Source organism: Phyllobates terribilis, unplaced genomic scaffold (assembly GCF_046119375.1).
Source record: "Phyllobates terribilis strain yellow unplaced genomic scaffold, ASM4611937v1 Scaffold_5__5_contigs__length_657084704, whole genome shotgun sequence".
NCBI lineage: Eukaryota > Metazoa > Chordata > Amphibia > Anura > Dendrobatidae > Phyllobates > Phyllobates terribilis.
Window position 1 is genome coordinate 387,615,006 of NW_027362765.1, and position 26,990 is coordinate 387,641,995.

Genomic DNA, 26,990 nt, shown 5'->3' on the forward strand with positions numbered 1-26,990 from the left:
GAGAGAGACGCTCCCACTCTGGCCAATGGATGGAAATCCAAAATAAAGTACGCCCCTTTTACTAAATGAGATTTTTTAAACTGGACCAGTGTGGCCAACTTCTATCTCAGTTATAAAGGTTTGAGGTCATTTAGAAAGGGGAAGAATGAAATCTTGTATATAGGGAATTTCAGACCAACTAAAAAAGTTTACGTCTTTTGTGAGAAAACACCTGTCAAAGGGTCGTCTGTCGCCGCTCACTTCCAAGTCTGGACGTGAACGAAGGCGATGACGTTCTTCCAGCACGTACCTTCCGGGACACGCAACCTCCCTGCGGGTATGTTAGGACGCGGCACCATCGACATCGCTCACCTCCCAAGGTAGAGGTCTGCGGCGCCAAAAAGAAACCTTTTAGGGTCAACCTTACTATGGACCTTATCTATGGAAATTGTTTATACAGAAAAAATAAATAAATTTTTTTTGCTTTAAATGCGACCGTCCCAGAGAATAACATTGTTAGCAGAACGTTTTATTGATCACAATAAACAAAAGGACGAACTCCGTTTTGTGATCCTCCGGCCGTTCCCTCTCGGTATTCGTGGCATTGAATCTTCACATTTCTTATAATAAAAAAAAAGATATATGGGAAAAATCAAGTTCTTCTTAGAACGTCTCCCCGGTTGTTCTTCACATCCTCTGCAGAGCGGACGCAGGGGGAGACTTCAATACTTGCCCGTCCATAATAACCCGCCGCTGTGTAAAAAAGGAGTGCTATCCGCAAGTGTCGCCCCCTGGTGGGCGATGGTGGTGGGCACAAGTCCCGGTGGCAGAACAATACGGGAGGTCTCACGAGATGGTGGAGAATTCTTTCAGTAGTGTCTCTTGGCTCAGGGTGTTTAAGGAGAGGTTTCTCCGTACGTTCATGCTAATTGATCGAGCCTGTAAGATAAGGAGCAGTCACTTATGTTTTGGCTGCAATTCTGCGTAAGATTGATTTTTACATTAGATTAAAAAAAACAGAGATACCATCAGGTTACCGGCTACCTGCAGTCTGATAATAGCCGGTTATCTGGACCCGACAAACTTCAAGGTCCGTGTGCTTCTCCCCGGCTGCAGAGGCCAGCCCTCCTCTGCTATCAGCATGGGGAGCCCACTGTCAATCTTCAGGAGCACACTGTCAATCTTCAGGAACGCACCGTCCCCTGCAAAGCAGGAAGCCGGAAGAGAGGGGAGCGGTGCGCTCCTAAACACAAAGGAGGAGAACACCCCAATGTGGTCCCCAAACAGTATCTCATATCTCAGCTTCCTGGATGTGAGGACATGGGATATTGGGACAAACTTACCAGCTCCTTAAAGAACGCGGCCTCTTTGTGCTGCTCAGAGTATCGTTCATACTGGTCGAGCCCATCTTGAAGTTTCAAGGTCAGGGTGTCGTAGTTGGAGCGTACGACTTCTAATACCTGCCGGTCACATGTAGAGGGAAAATTACACCAAACATTATAGTGTTATATTATTGGATGGAAATCACCTGCCAAGATGCTGCTGCCATTAGATACAATACTTATATATAAAGTATTATAATTATTATAAATAATAATAATAAAGAATTAAAAAATATATATAATTTTTTTAAATTCTTAAACAATATATTACACGGGATCAGACAATTGTAGGTTCAAGTACACTATATATATATATATATATATATATATATATATATATATATATATATATATATATATATATATATATGTGTGTGTGTATATAACTTTTTATATATATATATATAATTATGTATATATATATATATGTTTATGAATAACAAGAGAAATACTACTTCATATATAAGTATTAAATAATTAAAAATAAAATTATATACACGGTATAATTTTTTAAAAATTCTATAATAGTAATATATATTATATATACACACTATTGTAGAATTAAAAAAACATTGTAGATATATTAAGAATTTAAAAAAAATTATATCTACACACACACTTTTTTTTAATTATTTAATAATATTATTATATAAGAATTATTATAAAAGAATAAATAATATATTTTTCATCCTTTAACAATACACACACACACATTATATATATATATATATATATATATATATATATATATATATATATATATATATACATACATACAGTGCCTACAAGTAGTATTCAACCCCCTGCAGATTTAGCTGGTTGACACATGCGGAATTAACTTGGCATTGTGACATTTGTACTGTAGATCAGCCTGGAAGTGGGAAATGCACTGCAGCAAAATTTTTTTTTTTTTTTAAAACGTAAAAAGTTAATTCAGAGTGTCATTTATTATTCAACCCCTCAAACCACAAGAATTCTGTTTGGTCCCCCTAAAGTATTAAGAAGTAGTTCAGGCACCAAGAATAATGAGCTTCACATGTGTGGATTAAAGATCTCTTTTGCCAGCCTTTTCTGACTATTTAAGACCCTCCCCAAACTTGTGAACAGCACTCAGACATGGTCAACATGGGAAAGACAAAGGAGCATTCCAAGGCCATCAGAGACAAGTTCGTGGAGGGTCACAAGGCTGCCAAGGGGTACAAAACCCTTTCCAAGGAGTTGGGCCTACCTGTCTCCACTGTTGGGAGCATCATCCGTAAGTGGAAGGCTTATGGAACTACTGTTAGCCTTCCACGGCCTGGACAGCCTTTGAAAGTGTCCTCCCGTGCCGAGGCCAGGCTTGTCCGAAGAGTCAAGGCTAACCCAAGGACAACAAGGAAGGAGCTCCGGGAAGATCTCATGGCAGTGGGGACATTGGTTTCAGTCAATACCATAAGTAACGTACTCCACCGCAATGGCCTCCGTTCCAGACGAGCCCGTAAGGTACCTTTACTTTCAAAGCGTCATGTCAAGGCTCGTCTACAGTTTGCTCATGATCACTTGGAGGACTCTGAGACAGACTGGTTCAAGGTTCTATGGTCTGATGAGACCAAGATCGAGATCTTTGGTGCCAACCACACACGTGACGTTTGGAGACTGGATGGCACTGCATACGACCCCAAGAATACCATCCCTACAGTCAAGCATGGTGGTGGCAGCATCATGCTGTGGGGCTGTTTCTCTGCCAAGGGGCCTGGCCATCTGGTCCGCATCCATGGGAAGATGGATAGCACGGCCTACCTGGAGATTTTGGCCAAGAACCTCCGCTCCTCCATCAAGGATCTTAAGATGGGTCGTAATTTCATCTTCCAACAAGACAACGACCCAAAGCACACAGCCAAGAAAACCAAGGCCTGGTTCAAGAGGGAAAAAGTCAAGGTGTTGGAGTGGCCTAGTCAGTCTCCTGACCTTAACCCAATTGAAAACTTGTGGAAGGAGCTCAAGAATAAAGTCCACATGAGACACCCAAAGAACCTAGATAACTTGGAGAAGATCTGCATGGAGGAGTGGGCCAAGATAACTCCACAGACCTGTGCCGGCCTGATCAGGTCTTATAAAAGACGATTATTAGCTGTAATTGCAAACAAGGGTTATTCCACAAAATATTAAACATAGGGGTTGTATAATAATTGACCCACACTTTTATGTTTAAAATTTAATAAAATTCAACTGAGCAACATAACTTTTTGGTTTGTAAGATTTATGCTTCTGTTCATAAAACCTACTCTCGTTTGCAGTTTGAAGGCTCTAACTTATTTGCATCTTATCAAACCAGCTAAATCTGCAGGGAGTTGAATACTACTTGTAGGCACTGTATATAGATAGTACTATTATAATTTTTAAAGAATTAAAATGTATATATGGTATATATTTAAAATTCAATAATAAAATATATACAGTACAGACCAAAAGTTTGGACACACCTTCTCATTTTAAGATTTTTCTGTATTTTCATGACTATGAAAATTGTACATTCACACTGAAGGCATCAAAACTATGAATTAACACATGTGGAATTATATACTTAACAAAAAAGTGTGAAACAACTGAAAATATGTCTTATATTCTAGGTTCTTCAAAGTAGCCACCTTTTGCTTTGATGACTGCTTTGCACACTCTTGGCATTCTCTTGATGAGCTTCAAGAGGTAGTCACCGGAAATGGTCTTCCAACAATCTTGAAGGAGTTCCCAGAGATGCTTAGCACATGTTGGCCCTTTTGCCTTCACTCTGCGGTCCAGCTCACCCCAAACCATCTCGATTGGGTTCAGGTCTGGTGACTGAAGGCCAGGTCATCTGGTGTAGCACCCCATCACTCTCCACACAACTGATGGTCCCAACCCCATTTATAAGGCAAGAAATCCCACTTATTAAACCTGACAGGGCACACCTGTGAAGTGAAAACCATTTCCGGTGACTACCTCTTGAAGCTCATCAAGAGAATGCCAAGAGTGTGCAAAGCAGTCATCAAAGCAAAAGGTGGCTACTTTGAAGAACCTAGAATATAAGACATATTTTCAGTGGTTTCACACTTTTTTGTTAAGTATATAATTCCACATGCGTTAATTCATAGTTTTGATGCCTTCAGTGTGAATGTACAATTTTCATAGTCATGAAAATACAGAAAAATCTTTAAATGAGAAGGTGTGTCCAAACTTTTGGTCTGTATAGTGTATATATATATATATATAAAAATGAAATTATTTGACCTGTGCGGTTATAAGGCAATATGAAAAAGTAATACTTCACGCAAAAATAAATGATAAATATCTCGTGCATACCCAAAAATTATACCATTAAAAACTACAGTGCGACACAATTAACAACCGTCACACAGCTTCAAAAACAGGGACAAGCAAAAAAAAGTTACGGGTCTGGGTAAATGGGCACACGTAACTTTTACAAAGCTCAGAAATTATTTACATGTCTAATATAATAAAACCCTTTATAAAGGTTGGTATCGCACTGAACAGGAGAATCAGGTTTCCAGGTCATTTTTAGCACAAAATGAATGTCGTAAAAACAAATTTAAAAAAAAAACAATAATGGAATTTATTTTTTTTTCATTATTTCACTGCGCTTGGAATTTTAATTTCCCCCCTTTTAGCACTAAATGGTAAACTCAATATTCTTATTAACTGACATTAAGCAGAAATCTTAAACACTGCGAGGAATTGATACATAATTGTACAACTTGTCATCATACAATATAAAAAAAACTTTAGATACTAAATCAGGAAAACCCCTTTAAGCAATTACATTACACGTCTCCACCCCTGAGAAAGGAATCGAGATCTGCCCCCGCTTAGATTATAAAGACTTAAAAAAAAAAAAACACAACCTACCTGTTCCTCTGATAATTGAGAGATGTGATTCACAGCGGCATAGGACTCTATTTTTGGGTTAAAGTGATTTATAATGGCCCTGGATAAAAAAAAAAATGAATAAATAAAACTAATTTATATCAATACACGAGATATATTCTGCAGCTGAGCTGAGCTGAGCACGAGAATTTGAAGGGACGTCTCCTTTAAGATATGTGATTTCCATTACATGACAGACACATTTTTAGGAACGTGGCAGCTTTATATGTAACCAATGCACTTCTGCGGCCTGAAGTTTACATTTACTTATTGCACAACTCCTTCATATAAAAAAAGAATAATATTTTAGGCTACTAGACCTGTAACCCAAACCATAATGCTGGATCATTACGTGCCGCACCGGTCCACTCCAATACCTGATATTGACCAGCGCGTGGGTGACTTTGCTGGCTGGTTCCTTCCATTGTCCTGCGTTGGTAGAAAGACGAAGCACTGCGAAAAAGAGATACATTGATTACTCGGTGTAGGAAAACATTCCTTTATTTTCATGCATCACATTCAAGAACAAGAGGAGCGTTGCTGCCACCAGCCCAACACGCGGTGCACCCAAAGGAAGCGCAAGCGGTGCACCCAAAGAGAGCGCAAGCGGTGCACCAAGAGGAGGCAAGCGCGGTGCACCAAGAGGAGGCAAGCGCGGTGCACCAAGAGGAAGCAAGCACGGTGCACCAAGAGGAAGCGAGCGCGGTGCACCAAGAGGAAGCGAGAGCGGTGCACCAAGAAGAAGCGAGCGCGGTGCACCAAGAGGAAGCGAGCGCGGTGCACCAAGAGGAAGCGAGCGCGGTGCACCAAGAGGAGGCGAGCGCGGTGCACCAAGAGGAAGCGAGAGCGGTGCACCTAGAGGAAGCGAGAGCAGTGCACCTAGAGGAAGCGAGCGCGGTGTACCCAGAGGAAGCGAGCGCGGTGCACCCAGAGGAGGCGAGCGCGGTGCACCCAGAGGAGGCGAGCGCGGTGCACCAAGAGGAAGCGAGCGCGGTGCACCCAGAGGAAGCGAGCGCGGTGCACCCAGAGGAAGCGAGCGCGGTGCACCCAGAGGAAGCGTGCGCGGTGCACCCAGAGGAAGCGTGCGCGGTGCACCCAAAGGAAGAGAGCGCGGTGCACCCAGAGGAAGAGTGCGCGGTGCACCCAGAGGAAGAGTGCGCGGTGCACCCAGAGGAAGAGTGCGCGGTGCACCCAGAGGAAGAGTGCGCGGTGTACGCCAAACAATGCTGGTCAGATGGCAGCGCCATTCCTCTCTTGTACTAGTATGTGCTAAAGGAAATTATAGGCTCTAAGATAATTTGGTGAGTGCCCTGGACGGAGTGGATGGAAGAACTGTGCTTTGCAGCTGCACTTAACTACGTACAGATCATTCCTGAGCAACTATACAACGGCACTATTACAGCTTTTTCCTGCAGAGCAGCGCTCCCCGGACACCCACTGTGCAATAAATTGCCCCATTGACTACAATGGGAATGTATCTGCCCACAAGTCTTTAGGTGATTGACACAAGCGGCAGATTTAATTCTCCTTCGGGACCATGTAACTACCTCTACCTCGGCGTCAGATCTTACCCATGGAGTAAAGGTTGTCAAATATCTGATGCATGCGAATGATCTCATAGTACAACTCGTCGTAGCTGCTGGGGGTCGGAAGGAAAGTGTCTCCGTAGGTGATAAACATGTTGAACAGATTCACCACCTGTGAAAGGAAAAAAAAATGGCGTAAAGAATCAGGGACAAAATAAGTCGGACGATGGGGTAGAGGATGTAAGACTCGCCGGCTCGAAGTCTGAAAGCAAAGTACAAGTCATAAATCTGCACTCACCATCAACGCCAAGGTGAAGATGTTGTGTTTAGCCAGGAGGACGGTCTCATAGGACATGAGGAATTTCAGCAAATTAATCAGTGCTGCAAACAACAGACATAATATATGTATGAGAGATAACGTAAGAGACATATGCGGAAATAAACTTTTCGTTCTGTTCTCAGAACTATGGGACTGACTGAGATCTCAAACATAAGATTCGTAGGCCCATCGGAGGTCTGTGGCTGCTGGACCGGAGCTCTGACGGCCTCCTCCTAGCAGCGCAGCCCCAGCACCTCGGCTGATTAGTAGGTCCGTCCGTTGCGATTTCACTGTTGCAGCCTGACGGATGCACGACAGCACGGCAGGCCGACAAGTCTAAAAAAGGAACCGGGGATGCCGGGAGGTGGAAGGAGGTTCACACAACTCCGGTTCGGCGGCCACGGACTCACAAAGCGGATGCTGGACCAGGGGCCTGTAAACCATTTAGCTCAAATCTAACAGAGAAGAGCTGTATTATGCTTCCTCCATCCCGCAGGCAGTGAATGGAGCGGTGTTGTGCCTGTGTGACCATGCAGCTGGCGGACTTCATGGCATCATCCCGGGATCCATGTGATCACCAACAATCTGCACCTGGTTATGGTGAGACAACCCCTATAATGACGGCACCAGGAAGCTTCATGTAGTGCGGCAGATGCAGTCAGCAAATAATGAGGAATAATGCAATTATTTATTAGGAGAGTCCTTAATAATCATTACATATTTCTCGACATCCATCAAGCATCGCACTAAATATATCAGGGCTCATTTATGGAGGGCGACGCGGGAGGGAGGGAGCAGGCCACAAGGAAGGGAGAGCAGGCAACGAGGGAGGGAGAGCAGGCGACACGGGAGGGAGAGCAGGCGACACGGGAGGGAGAGCAGGCGACACGGGAGGGAGAGCAGGCGACGGGGGAGGGAGAGCAGGCGATGGGGGAGTGGGGCCACGCAGGAGGGAGAGCGGGCCACGCGGAAGGGGGGGGGGGAGCGGGCCACGCGGAAGGGGGGGGAGCGGGCCACGCGGGAGGGAGGGAGCGGGCCACGCGGGAGGGAGGGAGCAGGCCACAAGGAAGGGAGAGTAGGCAACGAGGGAGGGAGAGCAGGTGACGCGGGAGGGAGAGCAGGCGACACGGGAGAGCAGGCGACGGGGGAGTGGGGCCACACGGGAGGGAGAACGGGCCACGCGGGAGGGAGAGCGGACGACACAGGAGGGAGAGCGGACGACACAGGAGGGAGCAGGCCGCACAACTATCACTATCCACCTACTATACTAGTACTAGGCAGTGGCAGGTAATAACATGCACACCAGCACAAGGACAACGTATACTTAGCCCAGGTCATCAGTGTGAGATAAGTGGGGGGGGTCAACAAAGCAGCAGAGCTGCAGACCCCGCACCACTAAGCCCAGATAAACATAGAAGGGGCTGCCACAAACCTGCCCACAGCTCCCTCCAGGTATAATGGAGCCGCACCCGGCACTTCTTCTGGTAACACAGGTGTTTGTGGACGATCTGTATGCAGCGTCTACGATAACACAAATCGGATTATTTCCATACGTATAAAACATTCACTTACACGTTAGTGGAGATCACTGAGAACCGGTGCCCCCAAACACATCCCAGCATTACAGCCTCAATGTGATAAATGGTTAAAACTAGAGAGTGCTGGAAAGAAAACAAGAAACTTTGCAGTCTTTAAATCTATTGTTTGCAGCTCATTGCTTAGGTTACCGTCCACCTCTGCAGTCTATCAGCAGTGGCCGGATAGTAGGGAAGGAGCGCAGCACTCACAAGTTCTTTAAAATCGAGTGCTGCTCTGAAGCTGCCTGGATTACTGGACGCAGCCCCCCAGGACCCCTGCACTTCTCCTATGTTGCAGAGCCAAAGCTACCTCTACTAACATCATGTCAACTTACACATACAAGTCCATGGGAAACTCCTTCATCATGTGGGTGACTATGAATTCCACCATCAGATCTACAAGGAAAAGACAAATAAGTTTTTGCAAAGTTTGTGACCCCTGAAATATTGCAAAATATTCTCATTACAGGCAGAGACAATTTGCCGGCATTGCTGATATTCTAAATGTTGGGGGTGGGGTGGGGGATAATCCATGGAAATCCCATTTCGGTATAGGATTATGGCTCACCTAACACCGCGCACACCAGCGGTCGGCAGGGGATGTTCCTGTCCGCGGCTTTTTTCCGATGTCTCATGGGCTGCAAGACATAGAAAAGGTAAATGAACTTGAACAAAGAAAGGATAGAAACGTGCAAAGAGGATCATACAGAATGTAAGGAAGGCCGAGGGTCGGCCCAGGTCTGGACATCTTCACCCATAGTTTCACCCGAAACTACCATACCACTCATTGATAATGACATCAAAGCTCTACTACACCAACAACGAATTGGTTCCTTCCCTACACAACAGAACCTCTCCAACGAAGAAAAACTCGCCCTTAGATCTTTCCAAAATAACAAATCCATAGTCATAAAACCCGCTGATAAGGGGGGTGCCACAGTTATTATGGACAAATCCTTCTATATCAGTGAAATTAATAGACAGTTAGCGGACTCCGCCACATACGAAAGAATTAATACCGATCCCACTTTCACCATTCATGCCAAAATCCAAGAGGTACTTAGCCAGACACCTTCATCTCCACACGAGAGACCCCAAAACGGCATCATTTCTGACTAACCTGCACCCTATAACACCTGTGTTTTATATTTTACCCAAAATCCACAAATCACTGTCCAACCCACCTGGCCGACCAATTGTGGCCTCTACCGACTCCATTCTCTCCCCCTTGGCCATCTACCTTGAAAAGATCTTAACCCCACTGGTCAAGAAAACCCGAGCCTTTCTCCTAGACACTAGCGAATTTTTGCGAGTCATTAAAAATCTGCCGACTATACCAAGAGGTAGTCTACTGGTTACTATGGATGTCACCAGCCTGTATACGTCCATTACCCATGATAAGGGACTTGAGGCCTCAACATATTTACTCACACAATCCAATCTGTCCCCCGCCTCAGTTCAATTCTGCATAGAATTACTATCACTGGTCCTTCATGAAAACGTTTTCATGTTCAGAGATGAATTCTTTGTACAGAGGCAAGGGACCGCAATGGGCTCGAATATGGCGCCGACCTATGCTAACGCTTACATGCATTAATTTGAAGTCGACTTTGTCTACACCAACGAGCTTTTCATACAACACTGTACTACCTACCACCGGTACATAGACAACATCTTCCTAATATGGCAGGGGCCAGTGGAGACATTGACTTCATTCATCACTGCACTCAACTCAGACAGGAACTTCAGTTTACTCTGAACCATGACCCCAAACAAATTCCCTTCCTAGACACACTGGTAATGTGCAATGATGACGGCACCCTCACAACTGATCTATTCTCAAAACCAACTGATTGTAACAGTCTACTACATTACTCAAGCTGCCACTCCAGGTCCACCAAGGACCTTCCTAGACACACTGGTAATGTGCAATGATGACGGCACCCTCACAACTGATCTATTCTCAAAACCAACTGATTGTAACAGTCTACTACATTACTCAAGCTGCCACTCCAGGTCCACCAAGGACAGCCTCACTCGTTCCCAGTTCCACAGGGTCAAACGTATCGTTTCTAACCCTGACCTACTTCCCAAGCGTCTAGAAGAAATGAGACCGATTCCGGGAGAGGAACTACCCTAATCCACTACTAACAGGTGAAAGATCTAGAGCGCTACGACCAGGACCTACAACAGCCCCAACCACCAAGATCGAACGAGTACCCTTTGAGCACACCTACCACCCACTGATATCTAAAGTCCACACCACCATAAGAAAACACTGGCCCCTTCGTGCCAAAGCATACCCAGAAATCCTATCCTTCACGGCCCCGGCTCTGATGTGTACCAGAAGAGCCCCCAACATCAAGGACAAAATCATTGAGCTGACCTGGGAAATTCACGCATTACCCCATCACAACGCCTACTCAGTGCCCATAAACATGGTACATTCCCCTGCCTGAGCTGTGCTGCCTGCTCTAATGTGATTAAATCAGAAACCGGTACACACCCCAGGACCGGCAAGAGTTATCCCATCAAGGGATTCTATACTTGTGACTCTAATTTTGTCATATACGTGATAAAATGCCCTTGTGGCCTTTTGTATGTAGGTGAAACCACACAACACGTTAAGGACCGCATAGCGAGCCATAAGTCCACTATAAGATGCGGTAAAACTTGGCTGCCACTTCCAGACCATTTTTCTAAGACGAAGCATACTGTAGCACAACTCAGTTTTCAGGTCATTGAACATGTACCCAGGCCAAGGAAGGGGGGCAATCATGTTAAATTACTCAAACAACGTGAATCGTTTTGAATCTACACCCTACAGACCCTCTCTCCTAATGGTCTGAATAGAGAGATTGACTGCATCTACTGACATACCTATTTCTTTCCTTCACAGACGCACTGAAATCATCCTCCCCCCAGGGTGAGTGTCTCTACCTTTTTAATTTCCAGAACATTTATAATAGCAGTAAGCATCTCCCAAGGACCAATGACCGCCCCTACTCTATAACAAATAATTATGACCATAAGTGTCCTTTAATGTAACCCCAATAATTCACATACTTACATGCATGCCTTTACAGTTTACTACAACTTGGGTACATCTACACCGGGCTACATATGTGCCCCGGCGCATGCGCCGCCTCCCGGTTTCCCTGGTTAACTGCAATACACTCTGTGAGCCATAGCGCCATGCCCACAAACACAGACAGCATGCAGCCACCCTATCCTGTGACACGGGGCCGGCGGAACGTCACTTCTGGTGACACGCCCCCCCCACCCCCACCCCCCGCTGATGCACTTCCAGTCCAGCGTTGCCCGCCGGCACTTAACATGCGGTCCCTGCACACTGCCTCCAACTACAGCCAGAGCAAGGCGCGCGGGAGCGCCGCTATACTCCACCACAACACCAATGACTGACTCATCTCCTATGGGAACCCCATTCTAAAGCAGGTCCACCCACCGGCTGTATCCTAAGGTATGAACGTGGCTGTACACCTGGGCTTCTACCACAGCGCAACATGGTGACATACTCTCCACTCATGCTGTATATTTTATAGGTTCCTGTGACCTCGCACCCACATGGGACCCCAGTAAGGTAACCGCCCTACCCTAAGTAACCTCTTCACAGAAATCTAACCTTAATATCTTGATATTACAGCTCTTGCCATCCCTGGACTTTATCCTAGTCCTGTTCAGACACTAGGCATTCACAAACCAGTAAACAAGTAAGACATCCCAGGTTATGTGAATGATCACGGTATTGCTATTGGGAACTGTAATGGAATTTTATCATTATGTGCTTTCTCTCCTTGTATATTATGTATTTATTGAACCTGCAAGTGACCAATACCTCCCCCCCCCCCCCCCCTTTTTTTATTTCCCCATCCCTACCTCGTCATCTTACCCGACCTCCGTACCTATGGATGTAAATAATATGAACTTCATGTCTTCACCGATACATGTTCTGACACCTTGTATATTTTTCTTTTACAGTAGCGACGTAATGATTAAGGCCAATTGTGGCCGAAACGTCTGCCTATTGTTGCCTTAAAACTTGGTTTGTCTTTTCCATTTTGTTAATAAATGAATTCTGCATCCCAATCACCAGAGAGTGCGATGAATTAATTACCTATGGACATCTTCACCCAACAGAAAAGTTATAGAAAGTCTCCAAAAGTCGTCATATATCATCTTTAATGTACGCAACCAGACGCGTTTCGAACGCTTAGGCTTTGGTATCCTGATTGACTGCAGTGATCACGTGAATGATGGACATGAACTATTTTCTAACATTTGCTGACCTGTCTCTGAAAAATTCTGGATAATCCCTTTAAATTGCAGACAGTGTTTAAGGAGGATCTCATGGCAGCAAATGCCGTTTTCTATAACTGCAGATAAGTCGTTGATTCGCTCATACGCTCTTTCCACAATCCCCCGATTCTCACTCATGTCTTTCTTGGCGACAGTGACGGCGCTCACCATTTTGTGCAGGTTGACTCGGAAGTTCATGTTATCGTCATGTAGGAAGGCGTTGGCATACTGGTCCTGTGCAGACACAAAATGTGGAAAAAGTTTACTAGAAAAAAAAATCCAAGTGAAATAAAATGATGAAAAAAAAATGCAATCAATTCCGTCTTAGTGAATGGATTAAAATGACCCGGTAACATTATACTCGATGCCAGTGCGATTACGGTGATACCAAACGTGCACTTTTTTTTTATTATTGTTTTAGTAACTTCAAAAAAATCTGAACTTTGCAAAAAAAATTAGGAAAATTGGGTCGTGTCGTTATTTTTGAAGACCCCGTAACTTTTTTATTTTTGCAATAATGCAACAGCATGCATCCCCCGCTATGGCACCACAATCATACAAGGACAGAAAGGCGACTCACCTCGGCGATACAGGTCAGGATGATGAGGCAGAGCTTCCCACTATTGAGCCGGTGTTCATCTACAACACAGTGCAAGGCAGTGAGGAAATGGCTGCACCAGCTGTTATGGAACTATAAGTCCCAGCCTGTGGTTGTCAGGACAAGCTGGGAGTTGTAGTTTTATATTTTATTACATATATTAAAAAAAAAAATCATATAAAATATTTTATTACATACATATATAAATTTTTTTTTAATACAAAATATATTTTAATACATAAGTATATTTTTAAAAAGTTTTTTTATATATAAGATATATTTTATTACATAAATGTATTTAATTTTTTTTTTTTTTCATATAAAATATACTTTATATCTATATATACACTGCTCACAAAAATATAGGGAACACTTAAACAACAGAATATAACTCCAAGTAAATCAAACTTCTGTGAAATCAAACTGTCCACTTAGGAAGCAACACTGATTGACAATCAATTTCACATGCTGTTGTGCAAATGGAATAGACAATAGATGGAAATTATTGGCAATTATCAAGACACCCTCAATAAAGGAGTGGTTCTGCAGGTGGGGACCAGAGACCACATCTCAGTGCCAATGCTTTCTGGCTGATGTTTTGGTCAATTTTGAATGTTGGTTGTGCTTTCACACTCGTGGTAGCATGAGATGGACTCTACATCCCACAGAAGTTGCTCAGGTAGTGCAGCTCATCCAGGATGGCACATCAATGCGAGCTGTGGCAAGAAGGTTTGCTGTGTCTGTCAGCGAAGTGTCCAGAGGCTGGAGGTGCTACCAGGAGACAGGCCAGTACACCAAGAGACGTGGAGGGGGAAGTAGGAGGGCAACAACCCAGCAACAGGACCGCTACCTCCGCCTTTGTGCAAGGAGGAACAGGAGGAGCACTGCCAGAGCCCTGCAAAATGACCTCCGGCAGGCCACAAATGTGCATGTGTCTGCACAAACGGTTAGAAACCGACTCCATGAGGGTGGTATGAGGGCCCGACGTCCACAGATGGGGGTTGTGCTCACAGCTCAACACCGTGCAGGACGCTTGGCATTTGCCACAGAACACCAGGATTGGCAAAGTCGCCACTGGCGCCCTGTGCTCTTCACAGATGAAAGCAGGTTCACACTGAGCACATGTGACAGACATGACAGAGTCTGGAGACGCCCTGGAGAGCGATCTGCTGCCTGCAACATCCGTCAGCATGACCGGTTTGGCAGTGGGTCAGTAATGGTGTGGGGTGGCATTTCTTTGGAGGGCTGCACAGCCTGACTGCCATTAGGTACCAGGATGAGATCCTCAGACCCCCTGTTAAACCATATGCTGGTGTGGTTGGCCCTGGGTTCCTCCTAATGCAGGACAATGCCAGACCTCATGTGGCTGGAGTGTGTCAGCAGTTCCTGCAAGATGAAGGCATTGAAGCTATGGACTGGCCCGCCCGTTCCCCAGACCGGAATCCGATTGAGCACATCTGGGACATCATGTCTCGCTCCATCCACCAACGTCATGTTGCACCACAGACTGTCCAGGAGTTGGCGGATGCATTAGTCCAGGTCTGGGAGGAGATCCCACAGGAGACCATCCACAACCTCATCAGGAGCATGCCCAGGCGTTGTAGGGAGGTCATACAGGCACGTGGAGGCCACACACAATACTCAGCCTCATCAGGAGCATGCCCAGGCGTTGTAGGGAGGTCATACAGGCACGTGGAGGCCACACACAATACTGAGCCTCATTTCGACTTGTTTTAAGGACATTACATCAAAGTTGGATCAGCCTGTACTGTGTTTTTCCACTTTAATTTTGGGGGTGACTGCAAATCCAGGCCTCCATTGGTTAATAAATGTGATTTCCATTGATGATTTTTGTGTGATTTTGTTGTCAGCACATTCAACTTTGTACAGAACAAAGTATTCAATGAGAATATTTCATTCATTCAGATCTAGGATGTGTTATTTGAGTGTTCCCTTTATTTTTTTGAGCAGTTTGTATAGTTATATATATATATATATATATACATATACAGTACAGACCAAAAGTTTGGACACACCTTCTCATTTAAAGATTTTTATGTATTTTCATTACTTTGAAAATTGTACATTCACACTGAAATTATCAAAACTATGAATTAACACATGTGGAATTATATACTTAACAAAAAAGTGTGAAACAACTGAAAATATGTCTTATATTCTAGGTTCTTCATAGTAGCCACCTTTTGCTTTGATGACTGCTTTGCACACTCTTGGCATTCTCTTGATGAGCTTCAAGAGGTAGTCACCGGAAATGGTTTTCACTTCACAGGTGTGCCCTGTCAGGTTTGATAAGTGGGATTTCTTGACTTATAAATGGGGTTGGGACCATCAGTTGTGTTGTGCAGAAGTCTGGTGGATACACAGCTGATAGTCCTACTGAATAGACTGTTAGAATTTGTATTATGGCAAGAAAAAAGCAGCTAAGTAAAGAAAAACGAGTGGCCATCATTACTTTAAGAAATGAAGGTCAGTCAGTGCGAATAATTGGGAAAACTTTGAAAGTGTCCCCAAGTGCAGTTGCAAAAACCATTAAGCGCTACAAAGAAACTGGCTCAGATGAGGACCGACCCAGGAAAGGAAGACCAAGAGTCACCTCTGCTTCTGAGGATAAGTTTATCAGAGTCACCAGCCTCAGAAATCGCAGGTTAACAGCAGCTCAGATTAGAGACCAGGTCAATGCCACACAGAGTTCTAGCAGCAGACACATCTCTACAAGAACTGTTAAGAGGAGACTTTGTGCAGCAGGCCTTCATGGTAAAATAGCTGCTAGGAAACCACTGCTAAGGACAGGCAACAAGCAGAAGAGACTTGTTTGGGCTAAAGAACACAAGGAATGGACATTAGACCAGTGCAAATCTGTGCTTTGGTCTGATGAGTCCAAATTTGAGATCTTTGGTTCCAACCACCGTGTCTTTGTGCGACGCAGAAAAGGTGAAAGGATGGACTCTACGTGCCTGGTTCCCACCGTGAAGCATGGAGGAGGAGGTGTGATGGTGTGGGGGTGCTTTGCTGGTGACACTGTTGGGGATTTATTCCAAATTGAAGGCATACTGAACCAGCATGGCTACCACAGCATCTTGCAGCGGCATGCTATTCCATCCGGTTTGCGTTTAGTTGGACCATCATTTATTTTTCAACAGGACAATGACCCCAAACACACCTCCAGGCTGTGTAAGGGCTATTTGACCAAGAAGGAGAGTGATGGGGTGCTACGCCAGATGACCTGGCCTCCACAGTCACCAGACCTGAACCCAATCGAGATGGTTTGGGGTGAGCTGGACCGCAGAGTGAAGGCAAAAGGGCCAACATGTGCTAAGCATCTCTGGGAACTCCTTCAAAATTGTTGGTAGACCATTTCCGGTGACTACCTCTTGAAGCTCATCAAGAGAATGCCAAGAGTGTGCAAAGCAGTCATCAAAGCAAAAGGTGGCTACTTTGAAGAACCTAGAATATAAGACATATTTTCAGTTGTTTCACACTTTTTTGTTAAGTATATAATTCCACATGTGTTAATTCATAGTTTTGATGCCTTCAGTGTGAATGTACAATTTTCAAAGTCATGAAAAATCTTTAAATGAGAAGGTGTGTCCAAACTTTTGGTCTGTACTGTATATATATATATATATATATATATATATATATATATATATAAAAAGTATATCAAAAGGCAGCACTCCAAAAATTCTTTAGAAAAAATGGACTTTAATGAGCCCAAAAAGCAACGTTTCGGTTCACAGAACCTTTTTCAAGTCTTGGCTTGAAAAAGGTTCTGTGAACTGAAACGTTGCTTTTTGGGCTCATTAAAGTCCATTTTTTCTAAAGAATTTTTGGAGTGCTGCCTTTTGATATACTTTCTATTGATATGCAACAGTTTGGACAGACTGTTTGGAGGCCTGGCACCCACTAGTGAGTAATGTTTAAATGGTGCTGTCTTTAATATATTATGTATAATATAAATTTCTATGTACCCCAAACCAGAACTAAAAAAATAATACAATCTGTCCCGCTTAGAACAAAGCCTCATACAGTCATGTCAGTAAAAAAAAAAAAAAAAAAAAAAAAGTTATGGCTGCTGAACAGCAAAAAGGCAGAAAAAAACAAACTAAAAATATTGGCCAGTCACTACGGGGTTAAATATGTCCCCTCCCCCATTCATTGTCGGAGATAAGCGGCGCTCACCTTTTGTGTCTTGCATGACGATGGAGCTGTACTTCAGGAAGGTGATGAGCAGGTTACTGCTCTGGACGTCGGCATCCAGCGGCAGCTCCACCGGACTGATGACTGCGGGGACAATAAAGGGGATTTTATCTACAAGCCTCACAAGTGCTGTATATATATATATATATATATATATATATATATATATATATATATATATATATATATATATATATATATGTGTATGTATGTATACCGCATACTCTACCATCTGAGGAAGGAGGAGTGGTGCCCAGAGGGGTTGTGGGCGTCGTTGGGAGAGGGGTGGTGGGCACCGTGACTAATCCCATCTCTGGATGGCTCTATATAAAAAGAATGATATTGTAAATGAATGAAAAATGTAGATATCTACAAAAAAAATCCAATCATAAATATAAATACAGAGAACACAGAGCAGATTTCTGCAGAAAATCCCGGTACCGATACAAAGCTACTGAAGAAGGTAAATAACAGGTCACCACTAGGGGGAGCTAACGGCAGATGCGCTATTGCATTCAATAGTAGCAGTGAGCTCCCCCTAGTGGTGACTATCCACTGAGCAGGCAATGTTGGGAGCTGTAAGCTGAGACGGTTCAGTGCATGTCCATGCAAGGGACATCATCATCGTAATTCTGATTGAAAATCCTTCCCCGTTTTGTGTATGCAGCTCTTAGACACTTTGGGCTCCCATGTTACTCTGATCCACCTGCTGGCAGCTGCTCCCAGATCTAGCTCTCCCTCTCTCGGCTGCTGGTCACATCGCCTCGTGGTGATGCCAGGCAGCACTTTAAAGTAAACCAGTGATTGACTCCAGTTTCTGAACGACATGTTTCTCACACCTTGGATAGTGGTCTGCCACCCACTATACCACTCCTGGTTCTTACCCCGGCCCGCCCTCTGACTTTGTCTCTGCTGCAGCCTCCAGTCTTTGGCATCTCCTCTGCTGATGACTCTTGACTCCATTTCTGATTACGATACATTCTGCCAGCACTAAGGGTGCGGGAACTTTCTTTCTCTCACTTTACAGCAGGCATAGAACCTGAAACTGACCAATGGCTTGCCTCCTCTGAGCAGAATGCAGGCTTCTCTGTTATGTCTGTATGCAGTTTATCAGATAGCAAAGAAGGAGCAAAAGACAAAGACCCACTTCCTGTAGAGACAGACCCACTTCCTGTACAGTCAAAGAACCACTCAAACTTCCCTTAGAGACGAAGACTTGCCCCCATTTCCTGTATCGAGAAAGACAGCCCCCCACTTCCCATAGACACAGACCCATGCACACTTCCTGTAGAGACACATACCCAGTTCCTGAAGAGAAAAAGATCCACCCCCAGTTCCTGTAGATATTAACACCCGCCGAACTTCCTGTATAACACAGACCTACCCCCACTTCCTGTAAAGACACAGTCCCGACCCCACTTGTAGACAAAGACCCACCCCCCACTTCCCATAGACACATACCTACTCCTTGTAGAGACACAGACCCACTTCCTTTTGCGAGGCAAAGACGTGCCCACACTTCCTGTATAAACATAGACCCGCCTACTCTCACTGTATAAACATAGACACGCCCACACTTCATGTATAAACAGACCCGCCCCCACTTCCTGTATAAACACAGACCCGCCCTACTTCCTGTATAAACATAGACCCGCCCACACTTCCGGTATAAACAGACCCGCCCTACTTCCTGTATAAACATAGACCTGCCCTACTTCGTGTATAAACATACTAGTCCTACTTCCTGTATTAACATAGACCCACCCTACTTCCTGCATAAACATAGACCCGTCCCCACTTCCTGTAGAGGAAGACCCACCCCCACTTCCTGTATAAACATAGACCCGTCCACATGTCCAGTATAAACATAGACCCGCCTACACTTCCTGTATAAACATAGACCCGCCTACACTTCCTGTATAAACATAGACCCACCCACACTTCCTGCATATAGACCCGCCCCACTTCCTGTAGAGAAAGACCCGCCCCCACTTCCTGTATAAAGAACCGCACCCAATTCCTGTATAAACATAGACCCACACTACTTCCTGTATAAACATAAACCCGCCCACACTTCCAGTGTAAACATAGACCCGCCCTACTTCCTGTATAAACATAGACCTGCCCTACTTCCTGTATAAACATAGACCCGCCCTACTTTCTGTATAAACATAGACCCGCCCTACTTCCTGTATAAACATAGACCCGCCCTACTTCCTGTATAAACATAGACCCGCCCTACTTCCTGTATAAACATAGACCCGCCCTACTTCCTGTATAAACATAGACCCGCCCTACTTCCTGTATAAACATAGACCCGCCCTACTTCCTGTATAAACATAGACCCGCCCTACTTCCTGTATAAACATAGACCCGCCCTACTTCCTGTATAAACATAGACCCGCCCTACTTCCTGTATAAACATAGACCCGCTCTACTTTCTGTATAAACATAGACCCGCTCTACTTTCTGTATGAACATAGAACCGCTCTACTTCCTGTATAAACATAGACCCGCCCTACTTCCAGTATAAACATAGACCCGCCCTACTTCCTGTATAAACATAGACCTGCCCTACTTCCTGTATAAATAGACCTGCCTACTTCCTGTATAAACAGACCTGCCTACTTCCTGTATAAACATAGACTCGCCCACACTTCCTGTATAAACATAGACCCGCCCTACTTTCTGTATAAACATAGACCCGCCCTACTTCCTGTATAAACATAGACCCGCCCTACTTCCTGTATAAACATAGACCCGCCCTACTTCCTGTATAAACATAGACCCGCCCTACTTCCTGTATAAACAGACTCGTCCTACTTCCTGTATAAACATAGACCCGCCCTACTTCCTGCATAAACATAGACCCGCCCTACTTCCTGTATAAACAGACTCGTCCTACTTCCTGTATAAACAGACTCGACCTACTTCCTGTATAAACATAGACCCGCCCTACTTCCTGTATAAACATAAACCCGCCCTACTTCCTGTATAAACATAGACCTGCCCTACTTCCTGTATAAACATAGACCCGCCCTACTTCCTGTATAAACATAGACCCGCCCTACTTCCTGTATAAACATAGACCCGCCCTACTTCCTGTATAAACATAGACCCGCCCTACTTCCTGTATAAACATAGACCCGCCCTACTTCCTGTATAAACATAGACCTGCCGTACTTCCTGTATAAACATAGACCCGTCCACACTTCCTGTATAAACATAGACCCGCCCTACTTCCTGTATAAACATAGACCCGCCCTACTTCCTGTATAAACATAGACCCGTCCTACTTCCTGTATAAACATAGACCCGCCCTACTTCCTGTATAAACATAGACCCGCCCTACTTCCTGTATAAACATAGACCCGCCCTACTTCCTGTATAAACATAGACCCGCCCTACTTCCTGTATAAACAGACTCGTCCTACTTCCTGTATAAACATAGACCTGCCCTACTTCCTGCATAAACATAGACCCGCCCTACTTCCTGTATAAACAGACTCGTCCTACTTCCTGTATAAACAGACTCGACCTACTTCCTGTATAAACATAGACCCGCCCTACTTCCTGTATAAACATATACCCGCCCTACTTCCTGTATAAACATAGACCTGCCCTACTTCCTGTATAAACATAGACTCGTCCTACTTCCTGTATAAACATAGACCCACCCTACTTCCAGTATTAACATAGACCGCCCCCACTTCCTGTAGAGAAAGACCCACCCCCACTTCCTGTATAAACAGACCCGCCCACACTTCCTGTATAAACAGACCCGCCCACACTTCCTGTATAAACAGACCCGCCCACACTTCCTGTATAAACATAGACCCGCCCTACTTCCTGTATAAACATAGATCAGCCCTACTTCCTGCATAAACATAGACTCGTCCTACTTCCGGTATAAACATAGACATGCTCTTCTTCATGTATAAACATAGACCCACCCTACTTCCTGTATAAATATAGATCTGCCCCCTACTTCCTGTAGAGAAAGACTCGCCCCCACTCCCTGTATAAACATAGACCGGCTCCCAATTCCTGTATAAACATAGACCCACACTACTTCCTGTATAAACATAAACCCGCCCACACTTCCTGTATAAACATAGACCTGCCCTACTTCCTGTATTATCATAGACCCACCCTTCTTCCTGTATAAACATAGACCGCCCTACTTCCTGTATAAACATAGACCTGCCCTACTTACTGTATAAACATAGACCCGCCCACACTTCCTGTATAAACATAGACCCGCCCTACTTCCTGTATAAACAGACCCACCCTACTTCCTGTATAAACATAGACCTGCCTACACTTCCTGTATAAACATAGACCCGCCCTACTTCCTGTATAAACATAGACCCGCCCTACTTCCTGCATAAACATAGACCCGCCCTACTTCCTGTATAAACAGACTCATCCTACTTCCTGTATCAACAGACTCGACCTACTTCCTGTATAAACATAGACCCGCCCTACTTCCTGTATAAACATAGACCCGCCCTACTTCCTGTATAAACATAGACCTGCCCTACTTCCTGTATAAACATAGACCCGCCCTACTTCCTGTATAAACATAACCCGCCCACACTTCAAGTGTAAACATAGACCCGCCCTACTTCCTGTATAAACATAGACCTGCCCTACTTCCTGTATAAACATAGACCCGCCCTACTTTCTGTATAAACATAGACCCGCCCTACTTCCTGTATAAACATAGACCCGCCCTACTTCCTGTATAAACATAGACCCGCCCTACTTCCTGTATAAACATAGACCCGCCCTACTTCCTGTATAAACATAGACCCGCCCTACTTCCTGTATAAACATAGACCCGCTCTACTTTCTGTATAAACATAGAACCGCTCTACTTCCTGTATAAACATAGACCCGCCCTACTTCCTGTATAAACATAGACCCGCCCTACTTCCTGTATAAACATAGACCTGCCCTACTTCCTGTATAAATAGACCTGCCTACTTCCTGTATAAACAGACTCGCCCACACTTCCTGTATAAACATAGACCCGCCCTACTTTCTGTATAAACATAGACCCGCCCTACTTCCTGTATAAACATAGACCCGCCCTACTTCCTGTATAAACATAGACCCGCCCTACTTCCTGTATAAACATAGACCCGCCCTACTTCCTGTATAAACATAGACCCGCCCTACTTCCTGTATAAACATAGACCCGCCCTACTTCCTGTATAAACATAGACCCGCCCTACTTCCTGTATAAACATAGACCCACACTACTTCCTGTATAAACATAAACCCGCCCACACTTCCTGTATAAACATAGACCTGCCCTACTTCCTGTATTATCATAGACCCACCCTTCTTCCTGTATAAACATAGACCGCCCTACTTCCTGTATAAACATAGACCTGCCCTACTTACTGTATAAACATAGACCCGCCCACACTTCCTGTATAAACATAGACCCGCCCTACTTCCTGTATAAACAGACCCACCCTACTTCCTGTATAAACATAGACCTGCCTACACTTCCTGTATAAACAGACCCGCCCTACTTCTGTATAAACAGACCCACCCTACTTCCTGTATAAACAGACCCGCCCAACTTCCTGTATAAACATAGACCTGCCCTACTTCCTGTATACACATAGACCCGCCCTACTTCCTGAATAAACATAGACCCACCCTACTTCCTGTATAAATATAGATCTGCCCTACTTCCTGTATAAACATAGACCCGCCCTACTTCCTGTATAAACATAGAACTGCCTACTTCCTGTATAAACATAGACCCGCCCTACTTCCTGTATAAACATAGACCCGCCCTACTTCCTGTATAAACAGACCCACCCTACTTCCTGTATAAACATAGACCTGCCTACACTTCCTGTATAAACATAGACCCGCCCTACTTCCTGTATAAACAGACCCGCCCTACTTCCTGTATAAACATAGACCCGCCCTACTTCCTGTATAAACATAGAACTGCCTACTTCCTGTATAAACATAGACCCGCCCACACTTCCTGTATAAACATAGACCCGCCCTACTTCCTGTATAAACATAGATTCGCCCACCCTTCCTGTATAAACAAAGACCCACCCTACTTCCTGTATAAACATAGACCTGCCTACACTTCCTGTATAAACATAGACCCGCCCTACTTCCTGTATAAACAGACCCACCCTACTTCCTGTATAAACATAGACCTGCCTACACTTCCTGTATAAACATAGACCCGCCCTACTTCTGTATAAACAGACCCACCCTACTTCCTGTATAAACAGACCCGCCCTACTTCCTGTATAAACATAGACCTGCCCTACTTCCTGTATACACATAGACCCGCCCTACTTCCTGAATAAACATAGACCCACCCTACTTCCTGTATAAATATAGATCTGCCCTACTTCCTGTATAAACATAGACCCGCCCTACTTCCTGTATAAACATAGAACTGCCTACTTCCTGTATAAACATAGACCCGCCCTACTTCCTGTATAAACATAGACCCGCCCTACTTCCTGTATAAACAGACCCACCCTACTTCCTGTATAAACATAGACCTGCCTACACTTCCTGTATAAACATAGACCCGCCCTACTTCCTGTATAAACAGACCCGCCCTACTTCCTGTATAAACATAGACCCGCCCTACTTCCTGTATAAACATAGAACTGCCTACTTCCTGTATAAACATAGACCCGCCCACACTTCCTGTATAAACATAGACCCGCCCTACTTCCTGTATAAACATAGATCCGCCCACCCTTCCTGTATAAACAAAGACCCACCCTACTTCCTGTATAAACATAGACCTGCCTACACTTCCTGTATAAACATAGACCCGCCCTACTTCTGTATAAACAGACCCACCCTACTTCCTGTATAAACAGACCCGCCCTACTTCCTGTATAAACATAGACCTGCCCTACTTCCTGTATACACATAGACCCGCCCTACTTCCTGAATAAACATAGACCCACCCTACTTCCTGTATAAATATAGATCTGCCCTACTTCCTGTATAAACATAGACCCGCCCTACTTCCTGTATAAACATAGAACTGCCTACTTCCTGTATAAACATAGACCCGCCCTACTTCCTGTATAAACATAGACCCGCCCTACTTCCTGTATAAACAGACCCACCCTACTTCCTGTATAAACATAGACCTGCCTACACTTCCTGTATAAACATAGACCCGCCCTACTTCCTGTATAAACAGACCCGCCCTACTTCCTGTATAAACATAGACCCGCCCTACTTCCTGTATAAACATAGAACTGCCTACTTCCTGTATAAACATAGACCCGCCCACACTTCCTGTATAAACATAGACCCGCCCTACTTCCTGTATAAACATAGATCCGCCCACCCTTCCTGTATAAACAAAGACCCACCCTACTTCCTGTATAAACATAGACCCGCCCTACTTCCTGTATAAACATAGACTTGCCCTACTTCCTGTATAAACATAGACTTGCCCTACTTCCTGTATAACCATAGAACTGCCTACTTCCTGTATAAACATAGACCCGCCCTACTTCCTGTATAAACATAGACCTGCCCTACTTCCTGTATAAACATAGACCTGCCCTACTTCCTGTATAAACATAGACCCGCCCACATTTCCTGTATAAACATAGACCCGCCCACACTTCCTGTATAAACATAGACCCGCCCTACTTCCTATATAAACAGACCCGCCCTACTTCCTGTATAAACATAGACCTGCCTACACTTCCTGTATAAACATAGACCCACCCACACTTCCTGTATAAGCATAGACCCGCCCACACTTCCTGTATAAGCATAGACCCGCCCACACTTCCTGTATAAGCATAGACCCGTCCACACTTCCTGTATAAACATAGACCCGCCTACACTTCCTGTATAAACAGACCCCCCCTACTTCCTGTATAAACATAGACCCGCCCTACTTCCTGTATAAACATAGACCTGCCCTACTTCCTGTATAAACATAGACTCGCCCTACTTCCTGTATAAACATAGACTCGTCCTACTTCCGGTATAAACATAGACCGGCCCTACTTCCTGTATAAACATAGACCCGCCCTACTTCCTGTATAAACATAGACCTGCCCTACTTCCTGTATAAACATAGACTCGTCCTACTTCCAGTATAAACATAGACCCACCCTACTTACTGTATAAATATAGATCTGCCCCCACTTCCTGTAGAGAAAGACCCGCCCCCACTTCTCGTATAAACATAGACCCGCCCACACTTCCTGTATAAACATAGACCCGACCACACTTCCTGTATAAACATAGACCCGCCCTATTTCCTGTAGACCTGCCCTACTTCCTGTATAAACAGACCCATCCTACTTCCTGTATAAACAGACCCACCCTACTTCCTGTATAAACATAGACCTGCCCTACTTCCTGTATAAACATAGACCCACCCTACTTCCTGTACAAATATAGATCTGCCCTACTTCCTGCATAAACATAGACTTGTCCTACTTCCGGTATAAACATAGACATGCCCTTCTTCCTGTATAAACATAGACCCACCCTACTTCCTGTATAAATATAGATCTGCCCCCCACTTCCTGTAGAGAAAGACTCGCCCCCACTCCCTGTATAAACATAGACCGGCTCCCAATTCCTGTATAAACATAGACCCACACTACTTCCTGTATAAACATAAACCCGCCCCCACTCCCTGTATAAACATAGACCGGCTCCCAATTCCTGTATAAACATAGACCCACACTACTTCCTGTATAAACATAAACCCGCCCACACTTCCTGTATAAACATAGACCCGCCCTACTTCCTGTATTATCATAGACCCACCCTTCTTCCTGTATAAACATAGACCGCCCTACTTCCTGTATAAACATAGACCTGCCCCCACTTCCTGTATAAACATAGACCCGCCCACACTTCCTGTATAAACATAGACTCGCCCTACTTCCTGTATAAACAGACCCGCCCTACTTCCTGTATAAACATAGACCTGCCTACACTTCCTGTATAAACATAGACCCGCCCTACTTCCTGTATAAACAGACCCACCCTACTTCCTGTATAAACAGACCCACCCTACTTCCTGTATACACATAGACCTGCCCTACTTCCGGTATACACATAGACCCACCCTACTTCCTGAATAAACATAGACCCGCCCTACTTCCTGTATAAACTTAG

The 26,990-nt window shown here is 44.6% G+C and overlaps 1 protein-coding gene across 1 annotated transcript in view; it reads right to left on the reverse strand.

Moving 5' to 3' along the window:
- Window positions 1–492: 492 nt before the first annotated feature.
- The window catches only part of ARMH3 (armadillo like helical domain containing 3), a 70,061-nt gene continuing 43,563 nt past the window's right edge, over window positions 493–26,990 (reverse strand). Inside the window, exons 14-26 of the mRNA XM_073684933.1 lie at window positions 18,046–18,139; window positions 17,799–17,900; window positions 13,581–13,639; window positions 13,169–13,234; window positions 9,252–9,321; window positions 9,019–9,079; window positions 8,539–8,627; window positions 7,086–7,168; window positions 6,833–6,959; window positions 5,639–5,714; window positions 5,244–5,322; window positions 1,323–1,439; window positions 493–918 (exon numbers count right to left, since the gene is read on the reverse strand). Of these exons, the coding sequence (XP_073541034.1) occupies window positions 826–918; window positions 1,323–1,439; window positions 5,244–5,322; window positions 5,639–5,714; window positions 6,833–6,959; window positions 7,086–7,168; window positions 8,539–8,627; window positions 9,019–9,079; window positions 9,252–9,321; window positions 13,169–13,234; window positions 13,581–13,639; window positions 17,799–17,900; window positions 18,046–18,139 (1,116 nt within the window). The 3' untranslated portion in view covers window positions 493–825. The remainder of the gene's footprint in view (window positions 919–1,322; window positions 1,440–5,243; window positions 5,323–5,638; window positions 5,715–6,832; window positions 6,960–7,085; window positions 7,169–8,538; window positions 8,628–9,018; window positions 9,080–9,251; window positions 9,322–13,168; window positions 13,235–13,580; window positions 13,640–17,798; window positions 17,901–18,045; window positions 18,140–26,990) is intronic.